Source organism: Triturus cristatus, chromosome 11, assembly GCF_964204655.1.
Source record: "Triturus cristatus chromosome 11, aTriCri1.1, whole genome shotgun sequence".
In the NCBI taxonomy this organism is placed as follows: Eukaryota; Metazoa; Chordata; class Amphibia; order Caudata; family Salamandridae; genus Triturus; species Triturus cristatus.
The window spans coordinates 1,135,140,649-1,135,164,212 of NC_140594.1; the positions used below are offsets into that span (position 1 = coordinate 1,135,140,649).

At 44.4% G+C, this 23,564-nt stretch overlaps 1 protein-coding gene across 3 annotated transcripts in view; it reads right to left on the reverse strand.

Annotated features, from left to right (window-relative positions):
• Positions 1-23,564, reverse strand: part of LOC146786202 (cytochrome P450 2J2-like) — a 626,890-nt gene that overhangs the window by 222,594 nt on the left and 380,732 nt on the right. For all 3 annotated transcript variants that reach the window (XM_085635777.1, XM_085635778.1, XM_085635779.1), the window contains exon 5: positions 9,573-9,746. In XM_085635777.1, the coding sequence (XP_085491903.1) occupies positions 9,573-9,746 (174 nt within the window). The remainder of the gene's footprint in view (positions 1-9,572; positions 9,747-23,564) is intronic.

Consider the following 23,564-nt stretch of genomic DNA (forward strand, 5'->3'; position numbering starts at 1 on the left):
GCTTTACTGAAGTAAGGCTGAAGGAAGAAATGTTCCAGGATCCTTTGGTGTTTATGATTTCCATTCCATTTATTAACTTTATTTCGGCCACTAGGGCCATAAAAGTGTAAGGAGAATAAAACAGATAATGTATACTTGTAGTAAAAAAATTGGATGACTCCCAATCATCTTCTTGTACAGAGATCATCCCACAAGAGAACAAGAAAAAAACACACAATGCGTAAGAGTTACAGCAGGGATATAAAATTATGTATAAATCTATATTCAACCCATTAAAAACTGAATAAAAGCAACCATCCGAAGATAAGCTGTGATCTAACATTTTTACAAAGGCTAAAAATATAGGACAGAGGTACAAATCCCCAAGCATAAGTACACAGTTAGTCGACCTGCACAAATTCAGTGCATTTGTTCTCCCCCATGGGATCTACTTTAGACAGGCCCGTCGGATAGGCCACATGCAATTTAAGAATCGTGATACAGCGACAGACAATTGGTGGATGGTTGTCATACTTTAAAACTCTGTAGGCCTCTCTGCAGCTCACAAAGCCCAAATTCTTGCATAGTTGCAATAACCAACACTTGCGCGGCAGCCGATAGGCAGGACAGAGGAGCAGAACATGTAGTTCAGACTCCTCCTTATAGTTACATCCAGGGCATTCACCCCTTTGGTCTTTCACCCATTTGCTAGTGAATGCTAGTAGTGGAAGAGTCCCTAGTCTGAATTTCACATACAATTTCCTGGCCAATGGGGGTTGGATGGAGTCCAGGAAGTTTTCCTTGCTGTATACATCTTTTAATAGCAGGAATTCTTCTGTCAAACGACCACATGGGGTACTTTCTTGTATAGACATTAATTTAGCTTGTCTATAGCGTTTGACTAGTTCCAACCTAGAAATCGTGGCACATGACGTCTCGGGTGTTCTCCAGAGGTCCGACTTGCCAAACTTAAAGGTAAGGTCCCTTATGTGGCAAAGCCATGGAATGTTCTTGATGGTGCATATGGCTAAGAGGTAATTTAACTCGGCCCTGTATACAGACAACTCTGGGGTCACCCATAGCCTCCGCCAGAAGGTTAAGGGTCTCAGGGCAATCTCTTCATTAAGGGGCCTAATACCAAGGTCCAGGCGAAGTGGAGTAATGGGGTACTACGGGGTAGGCCTATAAGCTGACGCATGAAGTTGTTCTCCACCGTCATCAAGTTGGTAGTAGGGCAATGCCCCTATAACTTCACCCCATATAATGTGGCACCCCTTGCTTGTGCTTTATAGATTTCCTCCACGGGGCGGCTGGTTTAAAAGCTGAGGTTCTGTGCAGTTTCATTATACCGCCCACTGTCTAGATTAGCCTGAGTCTTGCTTTGTCCAACTGTGGCCCCCATTCAAAATGCTCTGACAGGGTTACTCCCAGATAATCAAATATCTTCACTCTTTCCAGAGGAATACCGTGTAAAGAAGGGTTTGGACGGGTCGTGTTGGGCGGGTTGAAGACCATATATTTCGTTTTTGTTAGGTTGATCTCCAGCCCTCGTAGCTTCCAAAAATTGGCGAAGCCATCAAGAGTGCGCTGGTACCCATTGGTGTTTTTGAAAGTAACAGGGTATCGTCTGCAAACATCAGCGCGGGGACCTTCCCAAAGACTAACTTGGGGGCATCGTTATCCTCAATTTTTTTAAGATGGTAAATAAGACAATTGATAAAAAGAGAAAATAAAGTAGGGGCTAAAACACATCCCTGTCGTACCCCCTTTTGGACAGGAAAGCGGGAAGTGAGTTCTCCATGTTTTCTGCATCTCACTTGTGCAAAATATTCCATATGGAGTCTCTCTATAACATTTAGAAGATAGAGCGGGATCCCAAAATCGCGCAGCACCTTCCAAAGTTTCTTCCGAGGTACAAGGTCGAAGGCCGACTTCAGATCAACAAAAATTAGATAGAGGCTGCCACCCTCTATAGTCACCGTTTTCCAGAAGAGTAGTTGTAGTCTGAATATCTGGTCTACGATTGACATACTTGTTCTGAAGCCGGCCTGGTAGGGACTTAAAATTTGTTCTTCTGCCAGCCAGCCCTGAAGGCGGTCCAGAAGCACCCGGTCAAAGAGTTTTTGGTGATGTCAATTAGGCTGATCGGCTTGTAGTTGGAGGATGAGAGGGAACAACCTTTTTTGAATATGGAAACTATCTCAGCCCCGCTCCAGGTATCGGGGGGATCCATGCCCTTCAGGACGGCGTTAAATAGGGCATACAGATATGGGACCCATATTTTGGGTTCTTCACGGAAGAGGTCCCCAGGTAATTTGTCTAGACCTGGCGTTTTATTGCGGTGAAGCTTGTAAATAGCGTTTCCCACTTCGATCATAGTAATCTTCATGTCCCCCGCCTGGTGGAATTCCGATGCCATGCTGGAACTAACGGTGTTGACAGGCCCACCATCCCTGGAGGAGTACAATGACGCAAAGTGAGTCTCCCAGGCTACAGGCGCTTTGTTGGGTTCAATGGCCGGTCTCCCTTCCCTGTCGCCCGAGCTCACTATTGCCCAAAAGGTTTTCAGATCTTTATCATTCAGGGCAATCCTGAGAGATTCCCACCTCTCTAGTTCCCAGGTTTTTTTTCCTACTGGGTGGTCCGTTTGTACCTGGCCCTAGAAGGTTTAGTTTGTGGCCTGTCCTTGGCCTTCACTGCATCCAGAAGGTCCCGCTTGGCCTTACGACACTTGAAGCAGGCCCATTTATTTCGGCTATTTTCCCTAATACGCACAACCGGGAAAAATACATCCGCCAGTATCGAGGTAAGCTCTGCGTGTATTTTCCCTGGCTTGTCTAGATCCAAGGTGGGACCCTCCACCTGTGCTGCCTCCCCCATTTTATGATTTCAATGGAGATTCCCTTGAAGGAGAATTACAATTACTGGTAAGAAACCATTCTTTCTAGCTCCAGGTGGCCCAACATATGTCAATGAGGACAGGGTTAATACCAGATTTTTAGGATACTCACAATGGATACCAATATTTTTACTGACTCACCTAAAAGCCGTACAATAATCACAAAGTACTCTATCATAGTTTTTGTCCAGAAATAACATAGTTTAGCTTAAAAACATAATACTTAAAAGTACATAAAAAGCCTTGACAGAAGTATTTCCATATTGTTTTATCAAGCCATTAGAATGTACTTTGATGTGTGCCCCTTGTGACCAGTCTTGCTAACTCAATGTAAGTTGCTAGTGGGAGAAACATATATGGCATGTCAATCTGATTGAACAGTCCAATTGCATAACTAGCGGTGTTAGTGCCATGTTATTTAAATAATGGGAAGAAGATGTGTCTTTGTAAGGCTGTTGTACCTGACCTCCAAAAGTACATGTACATAGGCTGGAAATTGATTCTTTAGTTGACCACTGAGCACTGAAATCTCCAATAGGCAGGATTCTAAGATATTTAATTATAAAGATCATAGTATTCTTAGTTTAATCAATCAATAAATCAAATAACTTTATTTGGTTATTATACAGAAGATAACCATACAAGTACAATTTGATAAGCAAAATTATAATATATATTAAAATGTAATAAAAGGAAGAAATCAACCCTCGTTAAAATGAATAATAAACTTTTCATGCATGAATTGATTTCCGTGATTTAAAAACATTTTTTTTAAAAAGCAGAAACAGATGCAACAGTAAATATATTGTACTAATTTCTGAATGGCCAGAAATGCAGGGCGACATTGCCTAAGTTCCATACTCTTTAATATTGGTACTATCCATCTTCTCCTCGGTATAGAGTAGAACTTACAGAAAAACAAAATGTGTATATCTGATTGACTAGACAAATCATCACATGGACATTTATAAAGTTGTCTTGTCCAGTCATTCATCTTGGGGAAGCTTAAAAATCTAAATAAGATATTTAGCCTAAACCGTGTTGATAAAAACCTTTCAAAGTCCTTCATGTATATTTTAACATACGGTTGGATATTAAAAGTGGTCATTATTAGATGGTGAGCCACCACGGTGGTTTTTGTCATTTCACAGTTAATTCTACAATCCCTCAGATATGTCATACAAAGATCTTTAAGGTCTTTCCTAGAGACATTACACATCGAAGAGGGATCGCTAAAATACTCCTGGTGGCCTATTTGTATAAAAAACATCTTTACATAATGCAACCACTTAATCTTACTAACGTTGTTTATATTCATCGCATCCTTCAAAATGGAACGATTAAACACACACTCTTCAGTAGTCCATACCCTATGCCACAACAGAACCAGTTGTACCTTAATTACATCTTCTAAGTACGACTGTCCGAGTTCAGCGTGACATATAAATGTGGAGAAACTATCCAGGACTGCTAAGAGATATCTCAGAAAACAATTTTCTGCAACCTGTAATGATTTCACATTTGTGTGTTCCCATAACCCTGCGCCATAGGTCGCAATAGCTACACAAGTGGCTCTATAGACGCACAGAAGTTCCCCAATCTGCCTTCTGCCCGTTTTTCGACTAAAATTAGTCAAAGCCATTAAGGATTTACAAAACAAGAATCTTCTTGTTTTTACCGCATTTGTCCATGTACCAGTCTGGTCAAACAAAATTCCTAAATAGGGAAATGTAGGTGTAAAGTCCAGAGGTTTAGAGTTATAAACATTACCTTTTTCTTTTTGTTAGCCCCAGAGCCACAATTCATGCAAAACGTCTTCGTGCAATTGATTCCCAAATCCAGATTTGTCATGAATTGAGAGAAGGATGTTACCATCCTCTGCATGGCAACGGGCGTCCGGGCCATCAATACCGCGTCATCCGCGTATAGGAGTGCAGGAACAGATCTATTAGCTACCTTAGGCATGTTCCTGCAATCCCTCAGCAAGGTTCTTTCTAGGTCATTAATATAGATTGTGAACGAGAATGGGGCAAGGACACATCCTTGACGCACTCCTCTTGCAACACCAAAAGCCCTTGTACAATCCCCATTCTTTCCAAATCTAACTTTAGCCCTTTTCATCCACCCCTAAATTTTCCATAATTAGCCATAACTTAGTGTGGGTAACACAATCGAAAGCTGACGTTAAGTCAACAAAAGTTAAAAATAAGCGACCTCCCTTGGCTCTGGTATATTTTTCTAGGAGGATATATAAATTAAGGCCCTGATCAATAGTACCAAGACCCTTCCGAAAGCCATATTGCAGAGCACTAATAATTAAATGTTCATCCACCCATGATTGAAGTCTATTCACAAGTCCAATGATCTTAATTTTGAGTCTAATAATGAAATGGGGCGATAGCATGAGCAACTTGTTCTATCCCCCTTTTTAAATATGGGTACACTAATAGACTCATATCATGACTGTGACAATCCACTTGTGCAGCATGCATTAAACACTTGCGCAAGGAGTGGACCCCATAACGCCACATTATTTTTATACAGATCAACCGGCACCCCATCTGGGCCCGGTGCCTTTCCTTCCGTACTGGTTTTAATGCCCATGTTGACTTCATTCAAGGTGATACCCAACTCCACTCTCTTAAAACTATGTGGAGGCTCAAAGTCTGATGCATTCTCTAATGTTATCTGCTCTAATACGGGCGAAACACTATATAAATCTGTGTAATGTGCTACCCATTCATTCTCCGTTATGGCTGTTTCTATAGTTGCTTTTTTTTTATCGTTGAAAAAAGGGGCATTAACCGCTTTCCAAAAAGCTACGGTGTCTCTTTTCAGTGAAGCCTCACACAAGGAATTCATGCTTTTTTCATTTCATCTCTTTATTAAGGGTCTTCTTATAATTCCTTCTCAGGTCCCTTATTAAAGTCTGGTCTTTTTCAGGAGCATTTAAGGCATGTTTCAGGTTAGAGTAAGCCTTAGTAAAAGCTGTGTCAAACCAACCCACTGAGTCTTCTCTATGTTTATTGGTTTCTATCCACAAACTTTTCTTAATGTAAGAGGCGATAACTGCAAAGTTTTTAGTAATTTCAGAATTATTTGAATTTTCATCCAGGCAAACATAGATACTAACTTCACATTTCTTAACTAGGCTAAAAAGAAAGTCATCTGATATCACCTTTGTCCATTTTAAGGAGTACCCATTTTGTCTGTTCAAGGCAATATTATTTGTGAACTGCCTAGGTATTCTATTTCTAACGTATTCATAATTAGGTATTAAAATTTCAACACTTAAAGGGAAATGATCGCTTAGAGCAATGTCAAGAGTATTAAAAATCCTAACTTGTGTTGAATATCTGGAAGATATTATTATGAAGTCGATTATTGAAGAAGCGCCTCTACCATTAAATGTGGGACAGAAAGAGGTCTCTGGTTGACAGAGTCTATTAGCATAACCCATATCACAAGAAAACAATATTTCATTCATTAGATCCCCACATACAGTATGTTCAAAATCCGATAAACTAATCTCTCTATCCAAAATTATACCGCATGTCCCTGACTCCCCTCTTTTACATAGTGAGCAATTAAAATCCCCTCCCCAAATAACAAGGATTTCTTTAGTTTTCCAACCTAATAAACTTTTAACATCTGTATTCAATGCTCTTAATATGTTTTCAATTTCCTCAGAAGGGGCATTATTATAAAAATGTATAATAATCAAACAAAGCACTTTATCTACGTGTATCCTAACCGTATGATAGTATCTAGTATTATGAACCATTTCTATTTTTTCACTCTTTAAATAATTAGATATATAAGTACAGAGTCCCCCTTTTGCCCTTCCATGTCTGGAGCCTATCGCTGATGTATGTAGTGTCTTAAAACCACACAAATGGTGGGCCTCTTCCGCCCAAGTTTCTTTAAAATTTAGTATATCATACCCATTTACAAGATCAGGCCACAATTGGTTAGACACCTTTGTTTTTAACCCAGCCACATTCCAAAACATGATCGCCCATTTGCCCTCTTTAATGGCACTATCTACCTGACTATTCCATCTAAGGGCGTCACTAGAACTGATGTTACTTTCAATATGGATGTTATCTGCAGGACCGTTATCCCCCATTTCCCCGCTAGCTTCTATATCTCATGTCCGGGTTCCCACACAGGAATCAGGTTGAAGACAACTTGATCCGTCTATGGGTTGGCCATTTTGTATAGTTATATTCCGTGGATTAGAAGTATCATTGACCATAACATACCCTGTTCTCAGTCAATCCACTCCTTTAAGCCCATAGAGCCTGTCGAAGCGATTAAAAGTCGGGATGTTGAATTGATTATTGTGCAACAACATTGAGTCCCCTCGCTGTGCCTCAAAAGAATACAAATTTGATTGCTGGACAATAGGAGGGGGATAAAAATAACTTAAATCAAAAGTCTGTATACTGCTTGCCCCCCTTCGATGGTGCCAATCACAGATAAATTCAACTACCCGTCTTTCGCTAAAATTGATAATAATACAGTTACCTGCTAAATCCTTTGGTCTATGTCCCACCCAGCCTACTCTGCGAACAAACAAAATTTCACTATGAATGTAGGAGGGGGAGGGGTCTATTATTGTTTAGCCAAAAAATAACCTTATTTTTCAAGTCGGTATACGTTTCTGTACTGCCTTTATCCAAATCGGGGACCTCGGCCAACATAACAACGTATGGAAAGGAATCCGGGGGTAAATCGATTTGTGTAAAAGAACACTTGATTTTCACATTATTCGTTGTTTCATTAGCTGTACGTGATGACTTTCGGGACAATCCCGATTCCCTGGGTTCCTGTTCCCCTCCCCTCTGTTGTCCCCCTCTTCCTTGCATCACTGCATCACTGTAGGTACTTATACCAGCCTGACTATTCCCACACAAGGATACAGAAAGTGTATTGGGTACAGTTGGAATGGGCAACCGGGGTGTAATAGTTGTGGGATCATGGATTATGTTATTATCCCCTGAACTCGGTTTGGGTGTCCCCTCAACTGATTTTTTCAGAGTCAAGATTTATTGCAATAGACTGTTCAAATTTTGCCAGTCTTTCATCGATAAATTTCAATCTCTTGAGCAGCGGTAACATAGAGGGCTTAATAAGTTACTCCACCTTTTCCATAAATCCCTCTTCAAATTGGGGCAAAGAACAGCCCTTGACGAAGGATTATTTGTCAAAGGGGGTGCAGTATCTAGTAAGACCGGAAACTCACATTCCGCATTCTTGGCAGTTCTAGAGATTTTTGTTATCTTTGACGAATTTCCTTTGTGTGAGCCCCCTCCTCTCTTCCTCTTAACAATAGGTCCTGTAGCTTGTTTTAGGGATGGGGATTTAGGTTTCGGTGCTGACCTTGTGGATGTACGTGTAACTGTTCCACTAGCTATACCAGCCAGGGCAGAATCATCAGTTAAGATAGTAGAGCTAAAATCTTTTGTCACAGATAGAGTCGGCATTACCTGTGGCTGGACATCATTACTTTCTGCCACATCAGTGGGATGAGGATTAACAACTATTTGTTGTTCAGGAGAATTTTCCAACATTAGCCCTCCTAGGGATGAGCGCTTAGTATACATGGGGTCCAATGAAAGTCGACGTTCAGTTAAGGCTATCTCTTGTACCAATACTGACGTAGCCCTGGTTATGAACTGATCTAAAGTGCCGACGACCCCCCCTGCTAGTCACAGCTTTCTTCCCCTTCCCTTCTCTTGCAGCCATCGTTCCTGTATACTGTACTGATTAACGTTACCAAACTTTTCAGACTCCACAAGACAGATCCACACTGCTAATCACAATTAGTAGGGGCTTTACGATGTTAACAATGTTAGAGGGGGGGCTCGGCCCAGCCTCCTCTGGTCGCCAACGGGCTCGAACGGCCCCGGCCTTGGCCCGGGCATTGCCCGGCACACGTCCGCACGCGTTCCGCGAAGCGGAAGCGGCGAGATGCTTTATCTCCTCAGCACAGGCAGGCTCAGGTGCGGGCTCTCTCCTCACGCCCCCTGGGACCTGTAGTTCACAGCAGTTAAGTCCACAAACAACGAAGCGACTCCCGCAACAGCGGGAGCGGCGAGGCGCTTTATCTCCTCAGCACAGGCAGGCTCAGGTGCGCGCTCTCTCCTCACGCCCCCTGGGACCTGTAGTTCACAGCACTTAAGTCCACAAACAACGAAGCGACTCCCGCGACAGCGGGAGCGGCGAGGCACTTTATCTCCTCAGCACATGCAGGCTCAGGTGCGGGCTCTCTCCTTACGCCCACTGGGACCTGTAGTTTAATCAAATTCAGGTAATGTTCTTCAAATCGCAGTCCTATATCGGATACATTTACACAGAATGAATGTAAACATGAAACAATTTAATAGTTGTTCCCCAAAAAATCTAGCATATCTCTGTCCCTTTTGGTGTTTTTTCCCTGCATCTTTTAGCTTCGAACATTTCTCCTACATTTGCAACCTTTAATGAGGGGGGGGGAACATGCCCAATCGTCTCTTCTTGTTGATATTATTGTTCAAAATCTGAGTGTACTGAAACCATTTTTATTTTCAAGCCGTCCATGTAGAAACTGCATACTTCATCTAAAGTCTAATTGATGACAATTTCTCAAGAAGGTCACAATGTAAATATTCTTCACTTAGAGGCACGTAGTCCACACCCATCTACTCACCTTTTCGATCTGGTCGATGTAGAGGTCAATAAAATCTTGTTGTTCTTCCTTTGGGCTCTCCTGGTGATCCCTTACCTCCTCCTTCACGTAATTACGGGCATACTCCAAGAGTTCAAAGACCTGCTGGTGAGGTCCTGGGAGAAGGCTTATCAGCTGTGGGAACGTCTCGTACAGCTGAAGAAAAACACAATAACTACCATATATCATATGAAATAACAAACACATTTAATTCAGTACTGAACAAATACCCAAATATCCCACAGTCCTTACTGGAAATAAAAAAAACGTGCTTCCCAAAATCAATCGAACTCATTCAAAAGACAAGAATTGTGATTTTATGGTTGCTCTGCTTATGCATTTGTATCCCTTCCTTACAGTCTCCATCAGGTTTTCACTGTTTAGAGGGTTCAATGATAATTATCCAGCTCAGGCAGAGAGAGATTCAACAGCACTAACCAGTTATTTCAGTGAAAGCATGTACGATAGTACAGTACAATAATTTGGCTTCTTAATAGAGCAGTGAATTGTTTTAAATGGGCTATATCATTCCTAATAGAAACAGATTCATGAAAAACATAACCCTAATCCCCGATCTCAGTAAAAAAAAAAAATATTGTTTGTTAAATTGATTGATATACTTTAACAATTTTAGCCTGAATGTATATGCTCATGGCATAAATTAACATTAATATCACATTATATAATATTACACAGGCGGCGATAGCACCAGTTTAGTTATGGTTAGGGCAGAATTTTGATACAAAAAGGCATTTGTTACCGGCTTTGGTGCTGTTTGAATCTGCACAAAACTTTCAAATAAACATTTTCAGTTTAGTTCATTTGGGTTTGGCGTGGTAAGTTTTGCACGTATTCATAAAGTGGAGTCCAAAAACATGGGGTATCAATAATCTTAATTTTCCATTTCAACTCAAATAGGATTCTTGCCTCTCCGACACAGAAAAAATACAGCTCAATGGAATTGCAACAAACTTTGAATGAAAGTAGAACTTTGCCAAATAATCGGCTTTGCTTGGTTTGGTGTAGATTCATTATTTTAAAGTTTTTAAGTGAGTTTGAAAGAATTAAAAAAAGATATCTGGACTTATACAGAACTTCTGTAGACACAAATGTAAAAAAAAAAATCATCCAATTGGACGAGGTAGTTTCATTGACCGTTGTCGATTTTGGGTCTGTGAATCCAAAGTTGGTGCTGTGGAGCAGAAGCCTGGACAGCATTTTGGGGTCTTCAAGTGTTGCAGTTGTGACCCCTGGTTTGCCCTTTTTTACCCCTGGTACTGTTTTAGCAACCCACTGGCCTCAGAGTTGGCATAATGAGTGCTAAGACATAGCATCATCCCTGAGTCTGCAATGAAAAGGTCCAGAAATCTTTGTTATGAGTGAACTGGAATGAGCGATGAATAAGATTGTGCAGATTTATAAGGTTCCCTTGGGTGATAAGGGTATGCATTTAGTATCGCCCCCATTAATGAATGTTGAAATCACCCTTTAAAGCACTATGATCATCAACATCAAGCCCAAGAATAGTTTTGTTTGATCTGGTCTGTACATTTTGGTTGGCCCTTATTAGGGTGGGTGATAATTGACCTGTAGATAATGGTGAGAGAGCCTGAACCGCCTAAACCATGCTGATTATGGCTTCCCTGCTATAGCTAACTTACTTCATGGCAAAGACTGAACTGCAAAACGAGTGTCCAAGTTTCAGGGCTGCCAAGAACAAATCTTCTAATTGACTGATTGCAGCTTTGGCTCAGGCTGCTAAGGCCACACTGCAATCAGCAATTCAGAGATCCTCATCACTGTTTTCCAAGCACCACAGGTTGTCTGTGTATACCAATTTCCTATTGGCTGATTTATTCAGTTAGGGCGGGAAACACAGCCTGGCCCGTATACAAGCAAACTAGGGGCCACAACTGTACTTTCTTCACTTGTAACAAAGAGTTCTGGACCAAATCATTGCAGACTGAAGAATGATGGAATTCTTACCTCTCTCGTTATCAACAGGTTATATGTTTTTACTCAGTAAAATGCTTCCCCCGCTTGATATTATATGATCTGATCATTTTCTTTTTTCCATCTGCACCACATAACCTTTCCTTGAACCCCAAATGAGGAAAATGTTATTCTGCCCTATGAAACAATTTCCAAAAATATATTTTTTTATTTATCGATTACATGTACTTTCTTGGCATCTCGACAAGATTGCTTAAGTGCCGTCATTTTTCTCCTTCGATTATTTTCGTAAGTATTGAAAGATCCAATCCCACTTTTCTTTAAATTGCTTTAGTTTAAACTCTTCCAAATGTATCTCTTGACTGTGTTGGTGTTCGCACTGCTCATTTGCAAAATTTAATTTACATTGGCTGGTTTGTAATGCACCCAGAGTGATTTAAGGTTTAATTCCAGGCGTAGTTTACTTTGTGGCATCGCAGATCATAAATCTAACAGGGATCTGACCTTTTGCATAATGAATGTGTTCCTATCAGGGATTATGTTGGTAATGAAAACAGATGATGCATAAGGGAATTCTGCAATGCATTTTGTATTTATTGTGTTTATCTATTGACCTTCATCCATAGATCCTGGGGAACCTTTTGATGGATATGATAATTATTATTCTTTGTGCCTCTTTATGTGGATATGCGGGGCCCAACTCAGCTTCTCTTCAATGGGTATACCAAGGTATTCGTAGTTACTTACTTTGTCAATTATGTCACCAATGTTCCATGATCATTGCTTACTGCGTTTCCCTAAGCACATTACTTTAGACTTTGAATAGTTGACCGTCAGGTCTTTCACAAGCTTGAATGTGTGAAGTTTTGATAACTGATATTGGAGACTTTTAGATGTTAATCCAAAAATTACCCAGTCTGCTTAAGAAAAGTGGGTAATGGTCGATTTTCCAATTGTACAGCTTGCTCCACAGGTGTTTGCAATTGACTTTATCGTATACAATTCCATAATCTATGTAACAGGTATACAATGTATTGCACCCACACTAAGCTGGGGGTCTATGGAATGCATGAGTGCGAACAGCGTGCAGAGGCTGTGTGCTGTGCTGCACCTAGGAATAAATCCCTAGTGGTCAGGGTGCACAATTTCCACTAGAAGCGGCAGCAAGTGGGTCATGATCAGTTTAGCAAGAATTTTATTGCCCACATTAATTATCAAGAGTGGGCAGTAAGAGCTGCAACGGTCTGTCAGTTTAGCAGGCTTTAGATGGTAGCAAGCTAGAATCTGAGCATATTCTTTATAGAAGGACGTGGTCAGACCCCTTAGGCCAGGGCATGTTCTGAATAACCTGCAAAATGTCCTCAGCTGAGAAGGGTCGTTGAGGTATTATTTGTAGGTATTTTGCAGCCAGAGGAGTTGGATAGAGTCAAAGAACTTACTTAGATGCTTGGGCTGTGGGAGTGGAGCACCTTGGAGATCAGTGTGAGTGTTCTGTTGGTAATCTACCAGTTCTGTAATGCAATCACTGGCCCAAGGTTTGTCAAGAAGCCTGTTGAGAGTTTGTCTGGCTCTGCCTCCCTAGCCATAGCATCTAGCCACCGCCTTTCTGCCAAGGTAGCGAGTCTCCTTAGCTACTGCCTCGTCATATTCAACAGGATTTTTTCTAATAGAAGCAAGTGAGTCAGCAACATTAAATTCGAAGAAGGTTAGCTCAAGTGTGCTCGCCTGTTTGAATATACAAGCTCCGGGAATAACTGACTTGAACACCTCCCATAGCATTGAGGCCGATATTACTGACTGGGTGGAAAAATACTCTAGGATAATAGATTTAATTTCATTCCGGAAGACAGTGTCTTTGAGAGCATTGGGGGGAAGCCTTCAAGAGAAAGCCTGGCCTTGGGCAGCTGGAAGAGTAATTTTTCAAATGACCGGGGATGATCAGACTGCATTCTGGTACGGTTTGGCCCAGGGAACCATGCCTTTCAGGATTAGCCAATAGTCAATCCTAGACCAAAGTTGCAAGTAAGTGTGATGCATGTGCCCTCACTATTTAGGGAATTTTTTAATCGCCATGTGCTGGTATATAATTTTCCCCAAACTATGGTTCGCAAGCTGATTTTTGGTGGGTTGGGAAAGTCCGAGCAATAAACAAAGATCCCTATAAATTCTTTGTTAATCTTGACACATTTGCAGGTGCTTTTAAGACAGAGGTCAAATATCAGGCATTGTCTACTGACAAATTGCTGCTTACCCTTTTAATATGGGATTTGTGTTTACTTTTCTCTCTCTGTCCACATGGGCAGTCCATTGCGAGTGAGCACCAGCCACCCTGGGTAGCAACGGCAGACATCGGGCATTTTTCTCCTGCCGCCCAAGGAAGACTAGATCGACAGTCACCTCCCAGTAACCTGACCAAGGCAGAGGTATGATCTCGGGCAGCCGGTGGGATAGAAGTCACAAGCCTGCCAAGGGTGGAAAAATGACGGAACGATTTCTTGGCCAGCCGAGCCACCCCTGCTGCTTAGTTCTCTAGTGACTCCCTAAAATAATACGTACTAGTCTCCCTTAGGAGAAATAGTATTTTGGTATGCCAACTGTAAATTTGTATACATTTGTACTTCTACGACTGTAAGCCGGATGGTTGCTTTGTGGAAAACGTACGATCAGTACATGGTGACAAGCCACTGATAAAGCTATATTATGAAAAGTTACAAGCAATGCAGTAGGCCTGACATATTGATTGTGGGAGCATATGTTAAATTCAATAGCCATTTAAGAGTAGATTGTTATTACTCTGAACTATAGTCTATAGATAGGTTTTTTGTTGCATGGAGTCTTATAAATTACCTTAGCAGGCAAGGATCGTGGTGTTGATTACCCCCTCTGACAAACCATGAGATAGAAGATTTGCTCTGAGAGAATCCTTGTTAAACTCTGTTAAGAGAAATATTATTTTGCTTTGCGAACTAATTTTGTATACACTTGAATACATTGGAGACAGTGAGAGGTACACGGGACACAGCCCAGATGCACCGAGAGAACCTTCTCAAGTGACCCTCACTGATCTCATGGGATCTTACCCTACCTACTAAGGAAGTTCTACTCCCTTCGTTTATCTGGGGGCACTGAACATTTCGGGCCACTGTAGATACAGCTTTCTTACTCGGTCCTGACAAAGCGCCCTGGATCTCCCCCTGAGACCACTAAAGCGTGAAACATGTTGACCAAAACATATGCCCACTAGGGAAATATAGTTACTCAGCTACCAAGGGACATAATACTCCTTAAAGCTGCACCATACACTTTGTTTTAATAATGACAGAGGGATGACCTTAATAAAAATTAATCACTCTTCGTCCAGCCATTTTTTAATACACCTCCTAGGACTTCACTGCCACTTACACCCACGCACCCATACGAATTCATCAAAAGATCTCTGAAAAAGAGACCCTTTGGGGGACCCGTAGGGCATTGCAGTGCCGGCCCAACGAGGCGCAAAAGCCCAATGATGAAGCATGACATCCTTCGGGTGTGTGAGGGCATCAAGATGAGGACACACTGCCCCCTACAATTAGAGTAGCACACGACGAGAGTACCTCTTACTTCCCTTCTTACTCTCTCTGCTTAAAAACGGTGACTCCCTTTTGATATAAGTTTAACTTCGGGAGCACAGGTCACTGGACCTTTTGAATAGCTCCTAGAGTCCCCTTCTTTTGATAAATAGGAAAGATTCATTTGTGTCTGTGTCTCTACACAGAACTACATGATCTCTCTAATGATCTGGTGGTGGTATCTCCAATTGAAGGGATTGCCAGTTGGTGATTGATGTATAAGAACCTCTACCTTCTATGTCTTTGTTTTTGTTGAACACAACCAGAGTTGTACATACGAACACTGTAGAAACTTCCATGTGATATGTTTATTTATGTGATTTGTTGATTCGTGAGTGTCTTTCTATTGTGGTAATATTTTTGTTGTTAACCATTTGTTTTGTGCAATGTAAATATATTGTTAAATCTACTTGTTTAGGTGTCTAATATATCTACAACTCCTCAAATAACTGAATAGCTATGAGAAAGTAAAACATATTTAGGCAGGTGATTGCCTTTTTCTTGCACTGATTTGATATTAATACTTTGAATTTGTGGGAATTGGGAGTTTATCTGCTCATATTCTGATATATTGAAGCCTACCCCTTAAGCCTTACAGGATCAAACACCGTCTTGAATATATTGGCACTCCTTATGGCACTTAGGCATTTGCCTTATTTCCCTGGCTCAGCTCATAAGCAGATTCCAGGCCTTTCTTTTTCACTCACCCCCTGCTGCGCCATGTTAATTACTCTGCTGGCCAGCAGGAGGATCAAAGACCTTCCCACACAATAGAGCTATTGGACAGTGCTAGGCTTAGTTGCTGGAAAAGGAAAAGTTGGGGAGGAAATTAGCTTACGCTAATTAACTCTTCACACTGCATCTGGCCTGGGCAAGCTAACAGAAACAAAAGAGGAAGACCGGACCTCTGGAGCTAAACACAGGAAGGGCTCTACTTTGACATTTTTGGTTGGAGGGGTTTAAGTAGCTGAAGCTCTTTGGGAAGGTTTTTCCATAGACCATTTGAAGGCGCCATCCTTAAATCTCGCAGGCGCGTTGAAGTCGGGGTTGAGTGATTATTTGATTGATTATGTGGCACCCTAGGATTTGGCAGAGGTACTTTCTTTCCAGAACTTGCCACCCCCTCTTAAAAACCCCTGCACAAGGGAGGGACACTTGAGAACTCACTAAACCTGGAACACCATGGTGAAGCAATGCCCAGATGGAAGGAGAAGCCACCTGATACCACTGCAAGGACGGACTGAAGGACTTTGTCTCCAAATGGCATCAGGGTACTGGGAATGTTACTTCAGGGTTATTGGGGCTGACCCCCTTATACACCCTGGAGGAAAGTAGAGGGATTGATGGACCTGCTTGGGGGCCCCGGAGGATTCCCCAGGATCCTTTGTGGTCTGGTCATGCAGCTGAGTGAACTCCATCAGGAGTGTGGTCACTGACTCCGCTGCTGAGCAACAAGTACTATGCAAGACGGTCAAAGCCATGGGTCCTGCAGGCAGGTGGAGAAGGGGCTGCGGTGGGTGTCCTGGGGTGCAGGCAGGTGCCAGGAGCCTAGACAAAGCACAAAGCCTGCAGTTGAGGCAAGAAACCAAGCACCCAAGAAGAAAAGCCTAGTTAAAAGGCCTGGAGGCTGGAAGAAACAACTTCTAGTGGCTAGAGCTTGCCACCAGGAGTAAAATGGGACAAAAATAGGCCATACGAGGCCAGATAAATTCATAATAGAAGCAGTCCCCTAGTGTGACTGAATGAAACATAGTGAGTAGTGCTCCACTACAAATTACAAACATACCTTCTTGGAGTGCTAAGTCCCCGGGGGTTGGTGTGGCCCTCTTTTTTAAATTTTAATGCAGAGGGGGCATGCATGGAGTTACCTACAGCATGGGGACTGCTGCCCCCAGGTTCTGATGCAATTCTAATGTCCCGGAGGACTCCATTCCCCCAGGACAGAAGACCAGTAGCCAGCCAGGCTGGGCAATCCCCCTACTCCTGTGCCCATTCAGGGGAGGTGGCTTGACTGGCAACACAGGACCTGGTCATGGTGGGAACTGTGGAGCTGCCTGCTCCTGCCCGTGCTGAACTCCAGCAGGCAGGAGAACATGTTGGACGGTTCCCATGAGACACCCAGGCGGGTAGTCTCAAGCGCAACCAGCAGAGGCTTTGGGGCTCCCCTGCAATACCCAATAAAGGCAGCCCCAGGTGCCCGAGTGATCGGTTTAAAAAAAGAAATTCAAAAGGCAGCGCAAAAACTTATTATTAAAAAGAAAAGCATGCAAAAGCCACTCATCAAAAATTCATGCATCAGGTGCCGAAATGCCTGTAAAATCCTGGAATTTCTTTATTGTTTCTGGTGGTTCCCTAGGAAGGGTAGGGGCACCACCCACAGCTTTCGCAAGTGTTTGTGATACTGCGAGAAGTGCAGCACCCCCACTGCCCCAGAAAATGCCCCCTGAAAGGTTGCCCTAAGTCTCTCGGGTGTTACATTGATTTCCCTGGAAGAAGCTTTCAGTGGTTTTAAAGCACTCATGAAGCTTGTACTTTTGCAGACAAGCTCTGGAATATAGGAACCTGTGTTGGTTGGTCCTAAAGCTGCAGTAGCAGCAGAGCAAAGATAGAAAAGGACCCATGTCCACATGTTGTTGAATGTGCAATGTTATATTGAATAGGCTTTCACGAACAGTGGGGTTCTAATACGTTTTAATGAATGTCATTAAAATATGGTCTCAATGGGGTTTGCACTGAGTTGAAATGTCATATTTTTATTTTTCCCAATTGTGGTGACACCCTGACAAAGCCAGTATGCCTGTCTTTTTAGAATTGCACCCTATGATATTCTGTCAATCAATCTGTGTAGAAGTACTGTGATTTATTGTTATGGCTTGTATGGTGTGCACGTGTTCTGCAAATGTGACAAAAGGTATTTACAACTCCCGTCTTGTAGATGTGTGAGTCAAGTGCTAAAATGGGTTACTCGGTTCCCAATAGAGGGAAAGTTGTGGCTTTTATATGGCAAGTAAGCTAGTAAGGCTTACTGAAAAAAGGTAATTCAATCAAAGAAGAAAAAGTATTGTGACAGAAACAACTCAAACTCCAACGATTGGACTCGACATCTGTTGGAATGGAAAAGTCCTCTGCATGGTAAAGGCATGTACCCCTGCCCTTAGTGCCCAACTGTATTGTTGACAGGATCCCTAATGCTGATTTTGTCATAGGCGAACATGGATCATGTGTGTGCTCCATGACATAGGCCTGCCTCATGGACTGCGGTCTTGTTGAACCGGGAGGGGCGTCCAAAGTACTTCCTTCCTAGTGGTGGACCACTATTGCCTTCACCAAGAGTTAAACAGCACACACGCAGTGGTGGCAGCATACTGTGTGATGATTAGTAGTATTGACCAGTTCTTTTTACCCTGTGTCATTGGAGTGAGGTGTACCAGCTCACTCACCTTTTTAAAAGTTCCACTGCTGTGTGTTTAACTCACTCTTAACCTACATCAGGTTGATGTAGAAGTGCATGAGTAATGAAAACGTGTGTGTGCATGTGAGCACGCAAGACATATACTACTCAGAGGGTGCAGTGTCAAACAGTGTGCACATGGTAAATGTGTGTGCGTACTGACAGAGGGTGTTGAAAGTGACACACTCTAGTGCAGTACAGAGAGACTGTAGTTTAGAACGGAGTACGCAGACTGAGGGCATGTGCTGCATGTGGAAATGCTGGTGGTGGCATAGCACATGGGCACAACAATACTAGACAGGAGAGTGTGCTGTAAATGTATGCTGAGTGCAGAAATGCCTTCACTGATTCGTTACAAGTAGGACCTAGGGTTCCATTTCGGGAAACATGAGGAGTAGAGGAATCTCCCCCAGACAGAATGTTATATTGCTGCATTCCTGTAAGCTGGGTGAGACAAACACTGGGTGAGGTGGAGCTAAGCTCTCCCTGTGCATTTGAGAGGGATCTTTAATTCAGTGACAGATCACAAAGGATGGGCCTGGTCACATCTCAGGAGGAGGGAGATGAGGCTGATGAGATAATTATAAAGGGTAGGGCTGAGGGCCCAGGATTAAACTTTGATGCACAGATCACTGTGGTTGGCATCCAGGTGTGAACTTTGGTCATTCCTATGAATCTTGTTGTGGGATAATGAGCTTCGGAGTCATACCTGCTGTGACAGATGTCTTCCAGAGGGAAGAGATGTCCAAATCAAAGAAACAGAAACCCAACATAAAACTTCAAAGGTCCAGACCCTAAATCACATTTAGTGTCTGGAAAATAACTATATGTAGGGGAGTCTGAGACCCATGGGCTGCATGAGGAGGGGAAGCTGTACATGACTTCTGGCTTTGACCAGGACCAGAGGCCTAGCCTGCTAGTCATACTGCCGGGTGAGGGGACATCACCCACCCTGGGAAAGCAAGATCATCTGTTCTGGAGTCTGGAGCGGCAGTACCTGGCTGCTTGCCATATTCGGTGTACCCTTGAGGGAGAAAAGCGCGTTGGAGCGAGGAAGATCCAGAGAGGAGCCCCGCCATGTGGGACTGAGTGAGGTGTGAGGAACTAGGCCGCACCAATAGGGCCGTTCCCCATGTGCCACATGTGAACTTCGCCCACCCCGTATGGCAGGAGGGGCCCGTGTGTGAAGAAACTATGCCGCTCCAATCGGGCCGTCACACGTGTAGTCTGGCGTGAACTGTGAAGACCCCGTATGCCAGGAGGGGCTGCTGGAAACAAAGGACAGTGCTGCACCCATCAGGCCATTGCCCGTGTGCACCGTTGTTGAAGTAGCAACCCCATATGCCAGGAGGGGCCACCGTGTGCCGAGAAGCTGTATCGCATTGATCGGGCCATTGTCGGTGTGCAGGATGTTTCTGCAACCCTGTGTGCCAGGAGGTGCTGGGGAGGAGGCAATCTGAGGCCAACATGACCAGACAGTGAGGTCCGTTGGAGTGACCCTATATGCTGAGGGGATGGGGGTACACTTGAGATGCTGAGGCTGGAGGTCTGGGTCATGTCTGTGACCCAAATTGCTTCTACAACTAAGACGACAGGGGTTTTGTGTTTGAGGAGGCCAGAGGACTGAGGAGATACTCACGGAGCCCAGTCAGAACAAGGAGACTGTAGGAGAGTAGGGTCTGCAATCCTATGATCACCTAGATTTTTTGCTTTTGCTTCATTGGTTTATGACTGTCCCCGGCTGTGGGCCTGCCAATCAAACCCACAGCCTAGCTGTTCTCTCTCGAAATTACACACATGTACATTAGGTGCATCCACCAATTGGAACTGGGCCGCCTTGTCAGTCCCTGTCTCAGCATACCACAGGTATCCAGGGCATCGGTGTACCCAGGGCCTACCAGGGGCTGCAGCATGTATTATGCCACCCCTGGAATGGCCGCCCAAATCTGACACAACTGGCTGCACGACAGCTGGGGCAACGTGGTGTAATCACCCGTTGCTGTAGGTGTAGTATTCCTACACCTAACCCTAAGATGGACACATGGATTCCTATCAGTCACTCCTATGGCAGGCCTTATCAATCCTGAAGGCAGAGTGCAGGGAATCATGTGGGACGGTGCTCTGGCGCGAGCTGAGCCCGTCGACGGCTTGCGGAACCAAGTCCTAATAGCCGTTCCATGGTGACGCGGGCCAACTACTTTTAAATGCATTTTAATCCTCGCGGTTATTTGCTAACTTTGGCATCGCATCACCTACACATGTCGAGTAAGGTGTCATACGAATGGGAATACGAACCCCTCGCCAGTTCTGGCGACGGGGTTAGCATTCCCCCCTTTTAGAGGGGCACGACATGGAAGTAACCTTGAACCCCGGTTAAAGTTGACTCAAGCCTCAGCATCACAAAATGGATGCTGCCACCAGACACAAGTCTGACCTCCTGCTGCTGGGAGACCTTCCAGCGAGGGGAGCTTGGACAAAGGGTTTCCTGTCAAGGGCGGTGTTAGCACTATCCCAGACAGGGTTTGTGTATCCCAGGTAGGCAGGGCTGAAAGGAAGGTGATTGCCAGTGGCACCCCGGTGCTCACTGTGCATAGCCCGGCTCAAACCAGTTTCGGGGGCACACCAGCCCCTGAGCTGGGGCGAAGCCGGACAAAGGATAGGGGTGTAACCACCCCCCTCCTGGCTCCACCCATAGGTAGAACCTAGTCACGGGCCAGCCCCTTTTCGTAGAATAAAGGTAGGAGCGAGTCCCCTTCCCAAATTGGATAATTCTGAATCTTGAACTACTTTCCACGAAAGGAACTCTTGACTATTTCTGAAGACTCTCACTTGTGGCTAAGGAGTAGCCACCCTGCACCAGCAGGCACCACCTAAGCGCTTGCGGTTTGCTGTAAGTCTCTCCTACGGATCAAGACTGCCCAGCTCGACGAGACCCGAGTTCCCTGCCATCTCTGACCTTTAACCTCCCTCATCAGCTCAGCTGAGAGTCGTAGGTGTGACGAGACCTGCGGGACCGGCTATCTTCAGAACCTGCACAACGCTTATCTAGCACGCCCACCGAGGGACCCTCGAGTGAGTGCACCTAGGGTTTGAGAAGCCCTAACCCTGAGCAGCTCCAGCACCGAAGTCTGCCTCCCCAGCATCCCCGAGATCTGCGTGGGGGCCCTTCCGCTCCTTGCTGTTCACCGCGTTGTTCGACCACTTGCCGACCGGCTTGTGGCCCTCTTCACGACGCACCACGTTTGTTTCATCACTAGTCTGGTTGCTCCAGACTGGCTCTTGCTCCCCTTCAACAGAGGAGTACCACGGACCCTCCTGGTCCACTCCAGGCGCCATCTTGACTCCACCACGCGGGCTTGCCACTGCCAAGATCCGCTGCCCCATTCCTGGGCCCAGCATCATCGACAGCAGACACCTGCGTGGGACAGCTCACCCTCCATCCTGGTCGCCGCCGCGCCTCCTGGTCCGAGGAACAGCCGAGTTCGACGTCATCCACTCAGCTGGTCGAGGTGACTTCAGCCGGTACCCTCCTGGTGCCCACACGATCGCTGGCTAGCGGTTGAGAACTGAGTCCCCCTGCTTTCAGGTTTCCTTCATCACCGATCCAGGTTTGGATCTCGCTGAACATCGACACTGGTCGCCTGCCAGCAACTCTTCTTTCAGGCTCCTGAGACTACAACGAGGACTTCCGACATCTTGCGAACCTTCCACAGCCGCAGCCTCTGGGCTAGGTAACTCGAGCATTTCGGTGCTCCATCGCAGGTTCGCTTTACAAGTGTCCAGTTCCTTTTACGTTTAGTCCCACTGATCGGATCACTCCGGAATCAGTCACTTTAGACTTTCTAAAACTTCTCCCCTTCCACTGGTAGTGTAATGGTTTCGTGCCCTCGGGCATTTGTGTAAATTGTGCAACCAGAAGTATTTTCCTAAGAGTTTTGTATTGTGCTTAGCTCCCTGACTCATAACGAGCCAGGGTAGTCTTGTTATAAATAAATATCCTTTATTTTCATAACAACTTGTGTGGTGTCCTTTCACTTGGTGTTCAAGGGGTATATGTGATGGTAAACAGCTGGCTTAACACGCCCTCTAGAGTTTAGCCTAAGACTGCTCGTATCCACGCTACTAGGATAGCTGGTCTATAAGGTTGACTTACAACCAATCATCAATAAGGGTTGTTTGGAATGATACACAGTGATCACTAGAATAGTGAGCACTACATATCAGGCCAACTTCTCACATTGGTGAGCAGCGGTTGGGATTTGAGCTTGCTGTTGTTTTACCACACACGTATCCAAAGAATATCGAAGTGAAAGATCACATAAGTACCCAGGTACATATAACTTAACTTAGAATACTCCGAGTTCTACTGAACCGGCTGTTGTAGTGTAACAGGGCTTAGCACACCCTGACTACAACTCTTAGCAAGGGATCAGTAGGTAAACCCATAGTGTAGGTAGGTGCAACACTTACACCTCACTAGAAAAGCATGTCGGTCCACGGAGAGTCTGCAGGGACTCCCTTAGTGGTCAGTGACCCTCCACAGGTCGTGTCACGATATGCAACTCTTAGCTTCAAGGAGATGAGACAACTGTGTGCCTCCCGGAAGCTAAACCAGGGTTCTAACCCTACCATCGCAATACTGATAGGTCTCTTAGAGGCGTACGATGCTAGGAGGTCCTCTAACACAGGTCCCCCCAGTGCTGATGGGAACATGCCTCCCTTAGAGGGAACCCTCGGTGACCCAGACCTCGACCTCCACACAGAGGAGGAGGACGAGGAGGAGTTATCAGGAGACGAGGCAGACAAAGGTCCAGTGGTAGTCGGCAGGCTTACGAGGACCAACTTAAGCAGGCATGAGAGTGGAACTGGGGGAGCCCCGGGCCCACGCTCAAGCAGGCCTAACCTTGGGAACGGACGAGCTAGGTCTCTCTCCGGAGGCTCTGGCAGATCGGTTCATAC